The sequence below is a fragment of the Triturus cristatus genome, chromosome 10 (assembly GCF_964204655.1).
Source record: "Triturus cristatus chromosome 10, aTriCri1.1, whole genome shotgun sequence".
Taxonomy (NCBI): Eukaryota; Metazoa; Chordata; class Amphibia; order Caudata; family Salamandridae; genus Triturus; species Triturus cristatus.
Window position 1 is genome coordinate 311,488,836 of NC_140593.1, and position 18,173 is coordinate 311,507,008.

Sequence of the window (18,173 nt, forward strand, 5' to 3'; positions counted from 1 at the left end):
GTGCTGCTTCCGGAATACACGGAATTGACGCATCGCATCCACAGCCAATAATAAGCCTGCTAACAAAAGCAATGGCAAAGTTTACTAATGGAAAGCGGGAGGAGAAATTACCCGGCAATAGGCGGAGTTTCACCCCTGATAAAAATTACTTTATGCCTCGGAGAGACAGCACATGCGCGCTGCCTTGGCGAGACCTAAAAAAAAATAAAAGGCACGAACAGGAACAAATTAAAAAAAAAAGAGAAGGAGCTTGAAGCCACAGTGTACATTACAGCATGGCTCACAGAGCAGCGCATGTGCTACCCAGACTCGACGTAAAAATAAATGTAGGAAAACTAACTGACTTTTGACTTCTGTCTCTGAAAGCCGAGCAAATGTGACAAGAAAAGATTTAAAGGTATCTTTACTGCTTATTCGCTTTGTGAGCAAGCAGAACACCTATTGTCAGCTTGCCAGAAGGGGTGAGCTTGACCTGATTAAATCTGGCTCACCATAGCGAGTGAATTTTTCGAGCCCCGACAAGGATGTGTGTCATGTCGACTCTTAGGTTTTCTCTGCAACAAGACATGCAGGCAGCAATGGCAGTTTGCATGAGCTTGGTGAGGGGTCCCTTAGCCTGGCACAAATCGTCCTACAGCCATTAGGGACCCTTTTTAGTTCCACAGCCCTAGTTACCCGAGGTACCACTTACCAGGGACTGTTGCAGGGATTATGCTCATGCTCAGAACTATGCGCAGGAAACGAGGACCTCGGTGTATTGTTGTGTACCAAATAAAGCCACCTCAGTGCCCAGAACCCCAATCCGACTAGCAATAGTGTCTCATTCGCTCTCCGTACTACAGCGAAGCTACCAATGATTAGACAACCTAGAACATGCGACTTAGTAAACTCTCAGGAATAGTGGGAAACAAAAACACTTTCGTTCACACTCATACTTGTCCACAACGTGAGTAATCAGAGACACTGTATAGTTTAAAATGTTTATTTTTAACTAACGTGCTCTAAGGTGCAGTTCTCTAGCCAATACGAGCAGCATAATGCATAAGAACAATATAATCAGCATTGTTACAATTCCATAAAGCAGAAAAGGGGAAGTCATTTTATAATGACAGTGGAAACAGGATTATAGCGCCTTTACCACCCTCCCTGTCCTCATGAGCTAGTTAAGAATAATTATAGAAGACCTCTGGGCTTTGTCAGCGTAACCCCATACCTACGAGATCAGATGCAATGAATCACATCACATCCCAAGATCAGCACAGCTCTTCTATGTTGGAAAGGTTTTCTCCAAGTGCCTTCTCATGCATGTAATGCCATATTAAAAGCACCCGAGTTTCAGTTGGGCTGCTGTGATTCATGTTATGACTATGTGCGTGGGACTGACCAAAGTGAATCAATAGCATACATTGTTATTCGACCTTGAACACGCTGTGCAGACAGAGCGCGGTGCCCATCTGGACATGTGAAAGGTAGACAATTTGTAGTAATCAGGATAGATGAGTCCAACATAAGTTTGAAGTAACTTTATTGAAGTTACAATTATAGCTGCAACAACCTTCAACACACAGACTGATACTGGTTACATTTAGAACTCCAGTCATGATGCAGTTCTTTTACATCATAGCTACATCATGGCATTCTAGATATTACCACATATCTTCCCCCTTATAGAATACAAAGAATAAAATAAAGGAACAATTTATCAAGATATAACTGTGAACTTTATACATTGCTAATAAATCTATTAACGGTTGTATATAACACAAAGTATTAAAGATTCTATAATGGTATGAATTATACACGTCCCAGATATTCATAGGGTTCATATCCCATCCTCGTCGCCAAAATTTGTAGTAATCAGGATAGATGAGTCCAACATAAGATCATAGCTACATCATGGCATTCTAGATATTACCACACAGTTCTCATGTGAAGCAGCGCCAGCAAAGTATTTCACGAGAACAGAGCCATGTAGTGTCGTGTGCAAAAGCGGCAGAATGGCAGCCAAGCATTGACTACTTATGCTAACTTAGCAATGTCTGCAGTTAACCCCATTTCCTCACTACAGGACTTGGAGGGCCTAAGGGATGCCAATTGTGGAACAATTGTACAGTTTTAGGGAACAAACACTGGTACTGGGCACCCTGGTTACCAGGAACCCAGAAACCGACTCAGTCAAGGTGGCACCAGATACGAGGCAAAAAGTGAGGGGTTAACAATGTCTAAAAGGGCGAATTTCCTGAAAACGTGTATTGTTTTCAAGCATCACATGATATGTTTATATTTACAAAGTAAGTGTTCAAAACAAGAAATCCAGTGTAACAACGCAGTGCTTGGAAAAAATGTTGTTGCAGAGTACCAAAGAAATCTGTGAGTGCTTGGATACAGCATGTATGATGTGGAGTTATGTGGTAAACCGTCTTGTTCATAGATTTGCCTTCACATATGTTATATATAATATATGCATATAACGATTTAAGCATCTCTTATCCGTAGGAGCATTTTAACCCACAATGTGGTTTTAATACCTTTCTTTTTGGATGCGAGTCTGGTTGGTATAAGTTAACTGGTTGCTAGGTGGGTTGTAAGGGGCAATAGATGTGTCAGTATGACTTCAATGTGCGTACCATTGAGATAGTAAACTATATTACTGTTTTGTGTGCACAGAGGTGGCAGGATTTCAGTTGGTGTAGTGCAGAGGTCTTTTTAGGTTGAGCCTAGCGCAGCGCATGTTCTGCTCTAGGAGAGGGGCTCTTGGAATCACTACAGACTCATGCGTGTAACACGGCCTCCAGCTTGCGGGAGCGAGCATGGTGCCTTCTGTTCTTTATCATGTTTCTTTCTGGTCGCTTTCACTTTCGCTGCCGCGTAAATTTAGCAGTCATATTTCTCTGGCGTTGAGTTTGTGGTTTTGTTCTCCAACAGGGCTTGGCTGCACCGGCCAGAATCTCACTGTAATAAAAAGGCGTACTGACAATTGAGGCACACAAACCGTCTGCAGCTAAAGATGAGAGAAGTGATGGGTACAGGCAGAAAATCGTGCGCTCGCCGATTTCATTGTATCACAGGCAGTTCAGGCACGAACGGACCGAGCTCCCTGGCTTGCCACTCAAATGTACACCTCTCTTCCTGACAGACAAAGCTTTTCTATTTCGGTTTTCAGTATTGTCACACTGGTGGGTGTTGCTTCTAGAGCTATTAGTACCCTCAGCTACGGCCCTGCGCACCGTGCAATATTTGCCGTCATTGCATCAGTTCCTAGGAACAGGCGCACTGTTCCACGACACAAAGGCAACACCCTTGCTGGTTGCGCAGACAGTGCCTGACAGACAGCGCTCTTCGGGCCTTCCCGCCTCACACCCGGAGAGGCGCATCTACCGCCCGTGGTGCTCTTGCGTCAGTCCTGTTGCATCAGTCTGCGTGGAGCTGCCAACACCGGGTCGCTGTGATGCTTTGTGCTGCATCTAATTTTGGCACGTCCCACGCTTTTCATCACAGATAATTTGTTTAACATACCTGAATGCAGTGGCAGTATACTGAGTACTACATAGTAACATCTTTGTGCGTTTGTTTCATATAACAGAAAAACACAAGTGCTTTAAGAAGCAATTGTCCAACACCTGTAAGGGGCGTCCTAGGACAGGCTCCTTGCAGCGAGGCAGCCCTCAAAGTCATTATGCGCTTTAAAGGTTTATATTAATGTCTCTACCCATGCTTGTGTAACGAAAACCATGTATATACATATATAAAGCATTATGCTTTCCTTCCGGGTCTAGAAAGTATGGGCAAAGGGCATATAAGTAGTGTGTGCAAGATGGCACAATGCGTTCAAGTGGGGAAGCCAACATTAGAAATAAACTCACCAGGCCGAAAAGCTAGCAGTTTCTATGCAAGTGAACAGTTCATGCACAGTCCACTAGCAGCTGCAGTTGCATCAGTCAGTAGGTGACCAATTCTCCTATTTTGTGGAGAGCCCAAGAAATAGACTCTCTCTAATACCCAATATTGCTCGCAGATTGTGTTCGATATCTGTTTTCTGGAGAACACCTGCATTCGCCATTGTACAGGAGCGTGCCATAGAATGAATCTCTAAGTCTTCCTATAATAGAGGAAAGGGATGTATACCAAAAAGGTGCCAGGGCTGTGGTAAGTCTGCATCAACAGACTTGCAGACCATGGCATGAAACAAAATGGCCCCTGCTGAAGTCACCAATTGATCCGGGTTGACTTTCACGCTCATCACCGACAAAGGATTGAATGGATAAAGTGCTTGTGTCCCCAAGGACAGGAGGTAAGGATGTTTTAGAACGTGTTGGTGACTTGACTAAACCAGTCCAGCAGTTATTGGGATGGTTACACACCAGCTCTATAAGATCCTTTCCCTTCTAGACACAGCCACCTTTGCTTACCCCTTACCTTTAACCCTCACCCCATCTGACCATTACAGGAGGCAATTCTGACCCCGCCTAGTTTGACCCTCACAGCAGCTCCCTCTGCCTCAGGTCTTCCTGACCCTCACCGGAGTCTGTTTTTTTCCCAGGTCTTGCCTCGCCTGACCGTCCTAGAAGCTCGCTTTGTGTATGGCCCTATGCCTTGCCTAACCTTAACATGAGCCCACGTTTCGTCTGCCCCTGGCCCTGTCTTGCTTGAACCTCACAACAGTCTTCTCGGCTGCCTCGCTCTCCGCCTACAAAATCTGGTGGATATCCCTGTTTGGTGTAAACGTCTTCACAACTAGCCCGTGACTTTCAATACTTCTCTCATAGACTAAAATACACCTTCTGCCTCACACTGTTATGGCACCGGATGATCGCAACTGGCGCGGGCACCGATTGGGATTAACTCGCATCTGTTTACCCCCCCCCCCCCCCTCCCTAAATGTTTATAAAAGCAAACGGGGACAGTATTGGTTCATAAAAAGTATAGCTTTTCAATGTTGTGGCATAATTCACACCTCTTAACCTTTCGAGTCTGTAAGGAGGGAGCAATTCCGGAGTTCTGGATTGGGATTGCAATGGAAAATATTGAAATTTAAATTTAAAGTGTGAGGAAGCTTTTAGGCAAGGGTCAGGTGAAGTAAATGGGAGCAAAGTCCTTTGAAGGTTTAAGATGTGTGCAAGGAGGATGGCACCCCCTAAAAGAAGGTGAGTTCTGAGGTACGCATGATCCTCACAGCGCCACTGCAACAGAGGCTGCTTTTAATATTTGTAGCCTTTTCTCGGAGTTGACAGCACATCACGCACCTTTCCTAGGGCCATTACTCTGAGCCTTCTGGGTAATTCGCCCGATGCTCCCAGCAGACAGTCTACTCTGAATATTTGTACAAAACCAAATCAAACATCACCGTAAACAACTCCTCCATGGGCCATTTCTCCAATGCGCTCAGGAGTCCAAACACTGGGTGGGCACCAGTGCAAGCAGACAGTTTCCTCCTCTCACCCCCTCCCCCTACACACTTTGAATGATTCGTTGACGACGATACCCTCCAGAATGCCACATCCACTTTCTAGGCTATAATTTTGAGGATGGAGCACTGCCCTTCATCCGCCCTTCCAGGTGCTCTGTGTGCCCCTCTGTAAAGAAGTCCACACCACTCCAGCAAAAGCTCCCCCTGTCTGAAGACCTCTACCGTAGAGTAATTAAAAGGCGTTGTACACGGTCTATTTGTAGAACAGAGAAGTAGCAATGTTGGAGCTCCGGTTTTTAGGAGGATTTTGTACATTACCGGAGTATATCCTGTCAAACGTTTAATGTGGACTTGCATTTTCCTATCTTCAATATTGATTGTGTTACTCTTGCAGGTACCTTGCCCCGCACATGAAACAGCTGGACGCATGTAACTCTTTCCAAAAATGAAACGGAGTGATTTGAATAATGGATCTAAAGGAAAACTGAACTGTAAATTAAAGTGTTCCTATCTAAAATGACTAATTCCAGATAAGCCATGTATTGTTTCAGAATGTGTCATTAAGATCACGTGGCGATACACGATTCTTTTTTCTCTTGTGGATGCAGGCCGTGCTCAAGGGAAAACGGGAAAACTTCAGCAGCCTCAGATAATTGAAAAGAAATTATCAGTTAAAACAGAAGACACAAAGTGTAAACCACTCTCTGGAAAAGTGTTTTACCTCGATTTACCACCCAACGTCTTGGCTGAAAATTTGGAAAAAGACATTAAGGCTTTCGGAGGGGTAAGTAACACTTGCATGCGATTACTGCTGTATGACTTGCAACTGCTGATCTGGGACCCTGGAAGGTGTTCCGAAACATTAACTTAAGTTTTCAGTTCCGGCAAGAGGGAATGGTCAGAGAACCTTTGTCAATGAGTGAAACCGTGTGTGGGAGGGTGAGGGGCTCTAAGAAATGCTTAGGAGTACAAGTGTTGTGCATCAATCATTTGTGTGCTCTGCGTTTTCACTGGGCCTATGAATAGAGGTTTTCTGGACCTTTACATCAATGCCACTCGAGCTTGGTTGTGGTATTGGGTATTTTGTCCATCTTTGTGTTGGGATTCCCACAGGTTGCCTTGGACCGTGTTTCTGCAACGGGTTAGCTCACAATCATCCAGCTGTAGGTTTCTTAGCAGAGATACCCCTGTTGAACCAGTTCCCAACAATGTAGACCACATATATTTGGAAGAGTAAAGGCAGCAGTTTACTGGCTGCTTTCACTTACAAACAGTCCATTACAGATTCACTTTGTGCTCTACCTTCAAAGCAATAGCTTAATTCAATTTCCTGACCCTCGTTAACAATCAATGTTAATATCCCACAATCCATCCATTCAGGCAGTCTATCTGGTTCATCTGTTGTAGCCGTACATTTGAGGTAGCTGTGCTCAACTTATTTATGAAGAGAGCAAGTATTCACTTTGGTCATACTCTTATAACGGACATCTTTTATTGACCATCACTCAGTCAGGCTGGATGGGTGGCCGTCCACTTACAGTTGATGTGGTTCTGTCAGTCATGCACACCAGGTGACCCTTGCCTTTCGGTGGCTATGCTTCATTGGTTACAGTCTTACAGCAGCCATGTTTCATTTACCTTTGGGCAGTCGAGCATGCCAGGTAGCTGTCAATCCAGTAGCTATGCCTCAGTCAGGCTGACGCTCTGGGTGGACCTCTACTTCCAGTGTCTATGCTTCATTCACCTTGATTTCGACCACACCTGTCATATGGGTATTCTACTTCCCATCCATCCATCCCGTTACAGCTGAATGTTTTTTTGCAATAGATTTCTGGGTTCTACTGATGGCAGTGTTGTTGTGACTTATTGTAGGACTGGGTATCCTGGGTGCTGCCTCTCCCACTTTTGATGGTGGCTGGCCCTGTGCTGCAATGGATTGGTTTGTAAGTTGCGTGTAGCAGCGCTTCTCTCAGGACTTGGTCATTGCTGACCTGAGCAGGACTTGTTAGCAGTGAGCTTGGACTTAAGGTTTGCTGTGCCCTTTTTCCTTCAACATTTGTTGGGCAAGACAAGCTCCTATTGAAATGAGGTTGTTATGCCTTTGTCCCTTACTAAACCAGTCCCACAAATGTAACATGCAGCAAAACCCTACAGCTACTGGTTCTCATTGCCTCTGCCACAGCACCCTGTTCCTATGAATTTAAATTGCAAAAACAGCCAACAGTCACCAGCCGATCTGTTTCCCTCCACCATTCTTGCCAAGTTAAAATGCAAATTTACTTATCAGCTTTAGGCTTGCTACCCAGCCCTTCCCCATGCCGGCTCCTACTAATTTCTAGTGTTGCCCTTCTCTAATTAAAATATGAAGCCACATTGGCTTTCACTTGCCAGCTTTGCACCTCCCCTTGATATCATTAATTTAAAATGAAAAATTCCCAGTATCCTTCTGATGGCATGGAGGATTGGAGTGTCCTGTGCTTATTGGCAAAACCACATCAATACTGCTGTTCTTGCCACATAGAGGTGCTGATGCTGAGACCCATTACTGACAAGTCACTTGCTGGCTATTCTAGCACTTTTCTAGTCGCTTCTAGCACCAAACCTTCCATTGAGATTGACTTAGCCAGTGCCATAAGGCTTCAGCTGACCCATCAAAGAATGAACAATTTCTAGCATTGTTTACAAGTTTATAAAGAAAAGATGAAGATTGCTTACAGATACACACACTCCATTTAAAAAAGGTTTTTCAGTTAGTCTTGATTGGTAGACTATCAAATGCACTACAGTTTTGCCAAATTCTAACTGCGTGCAAGCTTACAGCCGCAAGGTGTTTCAAGTACTGCAGGTAGACCCAGTCCCAGACTACCTTGGTGAAACAGAGGAAAGTGCTAAAATCCAAAATGGTCCTCTTCTTGTCCTCCAACTTTGAATTGGAGGAACAAGAGCGAGAGGTAAAGGTGACGACCTATGCTGCCAGGGCAGATGTACCTCCAAGTATATTCCCAATACCTCATCGGGTACTCTTACCACAATGGAGTATCCCTGACCAAGCATAACAGCATCCTATGAAAGAAAATGTGTGTGGTAATATGCTGGGACCTGCTCGACACCTCCGTCCCAGACGTTGCCTTCCTGGCCGAGACCTGGTGGAACGACTCTTCAGTGCCCGACATCGCCGTAGCCATCCCGGACGGATACAAGATCACCCGCAGGGATCGCGACAACGGAATCTGAGGAGGGTTAGCCATCATCCACAAGTCCACCCTCAAGGTCTATACCCACGCAGACGACACCCTCAACACCACCGAACACCTGCACTTCCGGATCCACACCAACCCCAACACCACACTCAGAGGAACACTCATCTACAGACCCCCCGGACCCTGTGCTCAGTTTAGCGACTCCATCGCTGACCTCACCAGCACCCATGCACTCTCCTCCAAGGACCACATCCTCCTCGGAGACCTGAACTACCACCTCGAGAACAACGACGCCAACTCCACCACCCTGATCGACAACCTCGGCCTCGGAGCTCGTCAACGAACCCACCCACACCGCCGGCCACACGCTCGACCACGTCTTCTCCACTAGCACCCACGTCGCCTTCATCCGCACCACCGAACTCCACTGGACCGACCATCACTGCATCCATTTCACCTTCAAGAAACCAACCACGCACCACCTCACCCAACAGCAGCCTCGCCGCTCCTGAAGCAGTCACCGAAGATCAACTGACGTCCACCCTCGCCCAGAACTCACCCGCCGACCCAGACACCGCCGCCGACAACTTCAGACAGTGGATCGACGACTGCGCCAACACCCTCGCCCCGCTCAAGAGACCCAACAGCCACACCAGCAAGAAAGCCACCTGGTTCACCGAAGACCTCCAAACGTACATGCCGGAAAGTGTAGAAGAAATGGCTCCACGATCGTACACCAGACAGTCACGCAAGGACGCCTCCCGCAGACATCACCAACTCATCAGAGCAGCCAAGAGATCTTCCTTCAAAGCCCGCCTGGACAACAACGCACACGACAGCAAAGAACTTTTCAACATAGTGAAGGAACTCTCCTACCCCAGCGCCATCACCAACGACATCCCTCACAAGACCTGTGCGACTCACTGGCCACCTTCTTCCACCGCAAGATCGCCGACATCCACGACAGCTTCAACACCACGACCACCCCGACTACGGCAGACTCCACCCACCCCGCAAACACCACCTGCACTGACCTCCTGACCTCCTGGTCCTACGTCCACGACGATGAGACACGCACGGTCATGAACTCCATCCACTCAGGATCCCCGTCAGATCCCTGCCCTCACCACATATTCAACAAAGCTGACGCATCCATCGCACCCCAACTACGGAAGTTCATCAACACCTCCTTCAAGACAGCGACATTCCCGCAAAGCTGGAAGCACGCCGAAATCAACGCCCTCCTCAAAACACCCAAGGCGGACCCCAAGGACCTCAAGAACTTCCGGCCCATCTCTCTGCTCCCTTTCCCGGCGAAGGTCATCGAGAAAACAGTCAACATGCAACTGACCCGCCACCTCGAGGACAACAACATCTTAGACCCCTCCCAGTCCGGATTCGGACGACACCACAGCACCGAGACAGCCCACATCGCCGCCACAGACGACATCAGATGCCAACTGGACAACGACGAAACATCAGCCCTTATCCTCCTGGACCTATCAGCCGCCTTCGACACAGTCTGCCACCGCACACTAAAGACACGCCTCCAAGAAGCCGGAATCCAGAAGAAGGCCCTGGACTGGACCACGTCCTTCCTCACCGGCAGAACCCAGAGAGTCCGCCTCCCACCTTTGCGATCTGAAGCCACCGACATCAGCTGGAGCGTACCCCTGGGCTCATCCCTACCCTATTCAACATCTACATGGCCCCCCTCGCACAAGTAACCTGCCAGCACGACCTGAACATCAGCTCCTATGCTGACGACACCCAGCTCATCCTCTCCCTCACCAAGGAACCGCACACCGCCAAGACCAACCTCCACGAGGGAATGAAGGCCGTCGCCGAATGGATGAGGAGCAGCCGTCTGACACTGAACTCAGACAAAACGGAGGTCCTCATCCTCGGCCCCACCCCCTCTGCCTGGGACGACTCATGGTGACCGACCACACTGGGAACAGCACCGACACGGACCACGCACGCAACCTAGGATTCACACTCGACTCCTCCCTCTCCATGTCGAAGCAGGTCAACGCCGTCTCCTCCTCCTGCTACAACACCCTCGGCATGCTCAGCAGGATCTACAAATGGATCCCGACCGAAACCAGAAGAACAGTGACCCAAGCCCTTGTCAGCAGCAGGCTGGACTACGGCAACAGACTCTACGCAGGAATCCTGGCCAAACACCTACGACGACTGCAACGCATCCAAAACTCCTCCGCCCGACTGATCCTCAACATCCCACGCCGCAGCCACATCACCCCCACCGGAGAGACCTACACTGGCTCCCCATCAAGAAGAGGATCACTTTCAAGCTCCTCACACACGCACACAAAGCACTCCACAACACCGGACCAGCCTACCTGAACAGCAGACTCGGCTTCTACACCCCCACCTGCCAGCTCCGCTCCGCCAGACTCTCCCTCGCTGCCGTCCCCCGCATCCAACGAGCAACCTCCGGCGGCAGGTCCTTCTCCTTCCTTGCGCCAAGACTTGGAACACCCTCCCTGCCCACCTACGGCAGACCCAGGACCTGCTCACCTTCAGAAGACTCCTCAAGACCTGGCTCCTCAAGCAGTAGCAGCACCCCCTCCCCTCAACGCCTTGAGATCCTCACGGGTAAGTAGTGCGCTCTACAAATGACTAATTGATTGATTGATTGATAGATTGATACAGGTGAAACAAGTGTAGCAGCATGTATCAAGTGGAGTTCTAACAAGTTGCAACCTCCTCTGAGTTTTCCTCTGTGGGTAACACAGTGTTAGATAACTGCCTTTTGGCCAGATGGTTTACCTTCCAACAGATTTCTGTGGAAAATGATCATTCTCAGACCAATATAGAAATAGTCTTTCATAATGCAGCATGTCACCTGAATTTCCAAACATAATTTGTTCCTACCTACTATTTTATGATTTCCAATTACTGTATCCAAATCCTAAAGGATTGTTGCTTTTTGCTCAGTCAGATTTGGAAAACTTTGTATTTAATCCCCTTCCATATTTCAATTCTCTTATCTGTTGTATTTATAGTTTTTGTAGAACAAGTAAAAGTACATTATTTAAGCTTAAGCTCTATTTCCAGGCGAGTGTGGTGCAAAAGTGTAAAGTAAAGCGATTTGCACTGTGTAAATTATTTCTTCTAACTTAACGCACTGGGGGAGATTTATCATTGACACGTTTTTCTCCCATCTTTGGCAAAGGCGAGCAGGGATTCTTATTTAGTAGACGGGCAGCTTTACTACAAGATTGAACACACCACTGCCAACACTTACTTGATTGATGAATCAAAAAAACTGTTTTTAACAGTGACCAAGAGAGGCAGTATTTCTTCCCCCAGCATTGATCCTTCTATAGGAATGCTGTACTCTCTGATTCCAATATTACATCCTTCATGTATCTATCCTTTATGTATCTACTCATATTATCTGCACCTGCAGTGTGATCCTCATAATTGAGAAGGGGAAATCAGAAAGTTCTGAAGAAGCGGTGTTGGACATAGAACTCATGGTATCATAAATAATTTTTTTATAGTGTTTTAAGATTTAATTTTGAAAATATTGCTGTAGTGTTTGTGTGAAATGCACTTAAATAAAAGATTAAACCTTCATCTCATGCTGTTTACCTGTTCTAAAATATGCAATTCCACTCATTTCAGACAGTTGAAGGATTTCTCAGCAAAGACATAAGTTATCTGATTTCTAATAAAAAAGAAGCAAAATTTGCCCACTCTGTCAGACACTTCTCCCCAGAAGGAAGTCCAGAACCTGCACAGAATGCTGGATATAGCTTGTCTTGTCCAAACAATAAAAGAAGCGGCCTGGATAGAAGTCTACAGAATACTTCGGTGACTGTGAGTTTTTTTCTTTTTCTTTCATATACTAATGAGGTGAAGACATTGCTGCTTGCCCTATCATTATATATTTTTAACACCGACAAACACTGTCATACCATAATAGAGTGATTTCAGATATTTTTACCTAATTGTGGTAATCCATAGAAAGCGATGAAGCTTGTGTTTCTGAACGTTTCGGATGTATCTGTTTCGTTTGGCTGTGATTGTGGCAAAATAATTGTGCGTGGTGATCGAATTATTGTATATCACGCAATGTATTAATTGTACTTCAAAAGCATCCTACCCTTAAACTTACATAAGAACTACTCCTCCGTCTCTGAATTGTCCTGGCCATTGGAAATGTGGAGAAAGCAGTTGTCTCCCATCTTCAATACTGAAAAGCACGCAACATCCTGGACCCCTTTGAATATGGGTTCTAACACAGACGTTGCAAAGAAGTACTACACTCCTGTCTTAGCAACAGGCTTTAAGGGGAACCAGCTGTGCTAGACCGATTCATCTCCTTTTTGGGTCGAGCCTTGTAGCAGTGAGCATGCACTGCTCTGTGAGGCATGCTGTATTTCCTCTGTGGAGATTGAACACGACCACTCCTTTTCATCGGTTACTTGGTCTGCCTTTACAAATTCCATAGTTCTCATTTGTGAATAGCATACATTTGTCCCGCCTTGTGGCTGTTTTGTTCCCTCCCTCTCTACTGCCCCTGCTATGTGGATCCTATCACTGTCGGCTATACTTTTTGTTTGTGTGGACTACTTTCCAGTTTATTCCGCTTATCGCCGGCACACAGTGCTGCTTTACTTTCTGTTCAGGAGGTTTGGTTTTTCCATTCCAACTGCGCACCACCGGCAGAACTCGCGTGGTCGCGTTACATGCAACTTGTTAACAGCGAGTCTGGTCCACCAGATGCGCTGTCTGCAACCCGTCGCTTTTTGAGCATCCCCCGATCATTGTACTACGAGGCGCGCATATTGTAGACCAGCTCCTGTGACTGATGGCTATGAGCCGTGCTCCAGCATCCAAGACTACAGTTTCTAAAGATAAAATGCTACCCCCTTGCTGTGCTTTCCAGCCATGCTGCGGGCGACATTTACCACGAGATGCAGAGTTCATTAGGGGCCAAGCTGCCTGCCCATTCCCCTATACCCGGAGAAAGTGTTGGGTTCTGTTTCGCTAACTAGAGCACTCACTAGCGCGCTTATGCCATGACAGCCCTGCCCTTCTCTGTCAAGTGAAATTTGGAGTTCAGGGAAAGCAACAGATGAGCCATGGAGCTGCCGGCGGTGAACCTGAAGGTACCAGGGCTGAGTGTGAGGGAAGGGACCTGGCTCAAGGGGTATAATAGGGCACAGGAAAGGACTGATATGGGTGAAGTCGGAAGTGGCAGAGACTTGCAAGCAGTCATGACGGGAGAAAGTGGGGGATACCAGTGGGTGTAAGAGAATGGGAGACTAGCTGAGAGATCTGACACTGTCTTTGGTGTGATAAGTGTTATGGCGAGTACAGATCGCCTGGGAAGTGTACAGCGCCAGCTTCCTGCACCCACAATGCATTATTTTTAAAGTTTTCTCCAAGCAGTAAAAGGTTCAAAAACTGCCCTCTGACGGCCTTTTATCACACCGGTACCCAATAACTCTTCTCACCTGTTCGTTTTATGATCCTGTGCACCAGTACATCTTATAGTGCAGACCACATTTGCATGCTTGTGTGTTCTACTGCATCCCACGCAAACATCTTAGATCGCCCAACCGTATCCTCTTCATGCGTCAACTGCTTCAATAGCAGAGCATAGCTGGACGTAGTCAGAGCCAGGCAGTGTCTAGTCGGGGTGGGGGTCGGGTGTGATATGCCTATATATTGTGTCCTTCTGCAAGCTGCCCGTTGCCTGATATGTCCTTAAGGAGCCTGGTGTTTGCAAAGAGCATGCACACGGGGACAGGGACGTGATAGTGGGAGATTGGAGAAGTAGAAATATGCTTTTTGAGAAAGGGCAACAGAAAACATATAAACATACTAGACACAGAGTGGAAGGCGCTTCCTAAAGATCACATGCGAGCTGCCCGTTGCCTGATATGACCTTATGGAGCCTGCTGTTTGCAAAGAGCATGCAGGCTGGGACAGGGACTTGATAGTGGGATATGGGAGCAGTAGGAATATGCTTTTTGAGAAGGGGCAACAGAAAACATGTAAACATACTTGACACCGAGTGTAAGGCGAATCCTAAAGATCACATTGGGGAGTTTTTTTGGGATGGGTGGGAAAACTGATCTGCAGAGCAGAGAGACAAGTGGGTTGGACCACATACTTGTTGTCTGTGGGAGTAAGCTTGCAAAGTCAATACCTCTAACTCTCAAAAATGCGTGACCAGTTTACATTGTAAATGCTTGTTATATAAGTGTTCCTAACCAAGCAACGTAAACCATTCCCTCTGTATACTGATCTAGTACCCAGCAGCTGCTTCCTCTTTTCTATATTCTTGTGCACACCCATCATCAGTTGTGTTGGGACCAAGTCCTATCCTTCCATTCCTAAGTGAGCAACATTCAGATTTACATGTTTTCAGCCCAATTTATGAATTTCCCCCTTATATTTAAGACCCTTGATTCTACTAGGTGACCTAAAGCTGAACAGTCACTAGTCTTTCTCCGTGACCCCCAACATTGGTTCCAGCTATCCAGTGATCACCATATCCCTCATTCTTTAGCACCTCTGCCACATTTGAGCCCCTCATTTCAGGGGCACTTAAGCCAGCCTCCTCAGAAACCTATGCTCGGCTATCCAGGTCAAAGGAGTCTCCAAAGGTACATTCTGGAAATATATTCAGCCACTTCCCACATAAAACACAAGTTGGATGCACCAACTATTGGCTCAGTTTTTAATGCCTTATACCAAGTATGTAAGTGGCAGAAAGTAGAGGATATAGCCTCATGACTAGGAACTGGTCTTTTGGACAACCTCTCCTCGGCATACCAAAATTCCACGTCCATCATATTCTCTGTATATTTCTAGGCTGTCTGCATCATATAAAGTTGAATAACTAGACAATATCCCTACAACTCCGGCAGTAAGCTCCCACAGCACAACTCTAGCAGCCCACTTCGCTCTGCTGACCGCAACCTTCAAAAAGACCTATGCCATGTGAGTAAATAAATGGTTTTTTTCCTGCATGGTCTGTGTAAATACCTAGGAAACATCAATCCTTTAACCCCTTCAGTGCCCCGCCCTTTCCCCCTCCTGTGCCGGGCATTGTATTAGCGGGCGGGGTCCATGACGAGACTATCTCGTCATGGGCATAGAAGAGGTTAAGCATATTTCCATCTCACACAAACATTGAACCAAGAAACCTTAAAATTGGAATTCAACAGCTGGCTAAGAGAGAGAAATCTGTGCTTGGTATGGTATGCTTGCAGAAAAGTGTAGAGAATGTTAGGCCATTTCCCAGTTCCTACCCTTTCATCCTGACATTAAGAGTAACCTCAACAGAACAACATAAGACTACTTCAGGTCTTCAAACATTTAATGTCACGCTAGTTCTTCACATATCAGCCTACTGTTGCTGTAATCTGGAATGATGCTGATATATTCAAAATACCCGTAATTTTTCTTGTGACTTAGACACAGAGGTCATGCCTCAGTCATTTTTACATGCCATTGTCCAACCTTGAAGCTAAAATAACGTGGTTATTGCCTTTTGTTGCTGCTTTGGGTGCAGATGTGTTCCGGATGGGGGTCTGAGTACTTTAACATTAAATACATGCAGTGTTTCCTCCATTTTACCTATTTCTGAGGTTGATTAAAAGGTTAACCGTTGAGTTTGGTGGTGGCAGGATCGGTTATTGTAGAACACAGATGCTATGAATATTTGTATACATGAGGTAACAATTGCTTTGATGTTGCTATTGATAAACACAGAGGGAAATATTAGGCGTTTCTTCAAAGCCTGTTCTAAGATATATTGATGCATTGGATGTTATATTGTGTTGTAGATTGAAAGAAGATCTTAGCAAAATATTTAAACATGGTCTTTTTTTAGGCACGGATAAGCAGAGGAAAATCGTTGGTGGAAAAAGTAATCAAAGAGCAAGTGAGTTGATCGTAATGTTTTACTGCTTGTTTGGGTGAAATATGAAAATAAATTTCCATTAAAATGTGGAAAGTGAAATATTTTAGAATCCTGCCCACAAATGTCTGTCGAACATATGCATCTTACCTGTGTGAATACCTTGCCAAAATCAGCGGCATCATAGTCATTCTATTATTTTGTCATCCATTTCTGATGGAAGCAAATCAAGATTTCTAAAACCATATCTTACTCTAATGTTCCTTCTGCGGCCTTAAATATTTTTGCCAAATTTTACAGTTCTGTTTGCTGTTTTATTTTAATTAACAATTGATTAGACTGATGTTGATCAGTCTCATGATTTAAATTGTTGGGCCTTAATGCATTTCGTTTTTGAGAACTTCCTTATCCATCTGTTGTCCATTTCAATTACAGTGCCTGTCTTATGCACCCTCAAATATTAGTAATTGTTACACTTATTTGAGGTTTGTTAGCACAAATGGTTGCACTGAGTAGAGTGTATGACATGCCATAATACATTTTCATTATTCCAACTTGTGTTTCCCACTAAATAATAAAAATGGATGTATGTTGAAGTGATTAGTGTTCCTATCGTACTTACTGCTGAGCTGTTCCACTGCTATCAGAACTGCATTTCTTTGCACAACCTTCCATTGCCCTATGTGACATAAATGGGTCTTTCCAACAGCCCCCCAAAAATGAAAATTCCATTCTTGGTTGTTTCTACCATTAAGAGGACTCCTTTTTAGGCCGAGCCTAGCGCATGCGCTGCTCTAGGAAAACTACCTCTTGGAATCACTCTACACTTTTCAAACGCTTGTGCGTGTGTGTATTTTTTTAGCATTTTTTCTATTGGGCTTTGCGTGCTTCTTTCTAAAAAGACAGCACGCAATTGGGCAAAGGCGGGTGCATGCCCCACCTTTCCCAGGAAATGTATCCGCCTATGGCTTGCAGTTACGTGCAGGGGTGCCATCTGTTTTTAATCGGCGCGTTCGCCGCGCTGCCGTGCTCACTCGCCCCCGCCCCTCTCGCGCCATTCTTTTTAACCAACCCACCCTTCACATGCACAGCCCTGCCAATACTCTGTTTGCAATGAGAAACTTGTGCATTTGCTGTCATGCTAGGCCATGTTGACTTGTAGAAGGAGGAAGGCAGCTGAATCGTGTTTTGACAGTGGCGGCAGAGGTAGCGAGGCCTCTGCTTACACACACAGCTCCTGATTTTCTCTACTGTGCTCGCTTTCTGATTTGGTACTGGCATTATATAATGCAATCTTAACTTGTAGGCAAGCACCCTATTAATCTTGCGTTTGACCTCACAACTGCAGGTTCGATCCCCAGCACATCTGCTCAGCCTTTCATCCTACCAGAGGCCGACGGACTAATTAACATTCATTTGGTTGGCAATAAACATCGGTTACTCGGCACCAAGATGCAGCATACTCCAGCCCCGGCTTCACTTGCACACTGGGATAACTCACTTTCGCCTCCTTTCAATTCGGCTCCTGATTTTCTCTACTGTGCTCGCTTTCTGATTTGGTACTGGCATTATATAATAGGAGGCAGCAGCGGCGGCGCACAGGCTGCCATCTGTTTTGGGTCAGGTTTAATTTCCAGACCTTGCCGCTTTCATTAGA

At 46.0% G+C, this 18,173-nt stretch overlaps 1 protein-coding gene across 4 annotated transcripts in view; it reads left to right on the plus strand.

Annotated features, from left to right (window-relative positions):
* Positions 1-18,173, plus strand: part of DBF4 (DBF4-CDC7 kinase regulatory subunit) — a 157,747-nt gene that overhangs the window by 24,900 nt on the left and 114,674 nt on the right. For 3 of the 4 annotated variants that reach the window (XM_085631321.1, XM_085631322.1, XM_085631318.1), the window contains exons 2-4: positions 6,016-6,191; positions 12,262-12,456; positions 16,490-16,540. In XM_085631321.1, coding sequence (XP_085487447.1) covers positions 6,016-6,191; positions 12,262-12,456; positions 16,490-16,540 — 422 coding nt within the window. Of the gene's footprint in view, positions 1-5,800; positions 5,899-6,015; positions 6,192-12,261; positions 12,457-16,489; positions 16,541-18,173 lie in introns of those variants that run through there. The other variant, XM_085631320.1, reaches the window with a different exon arrangement.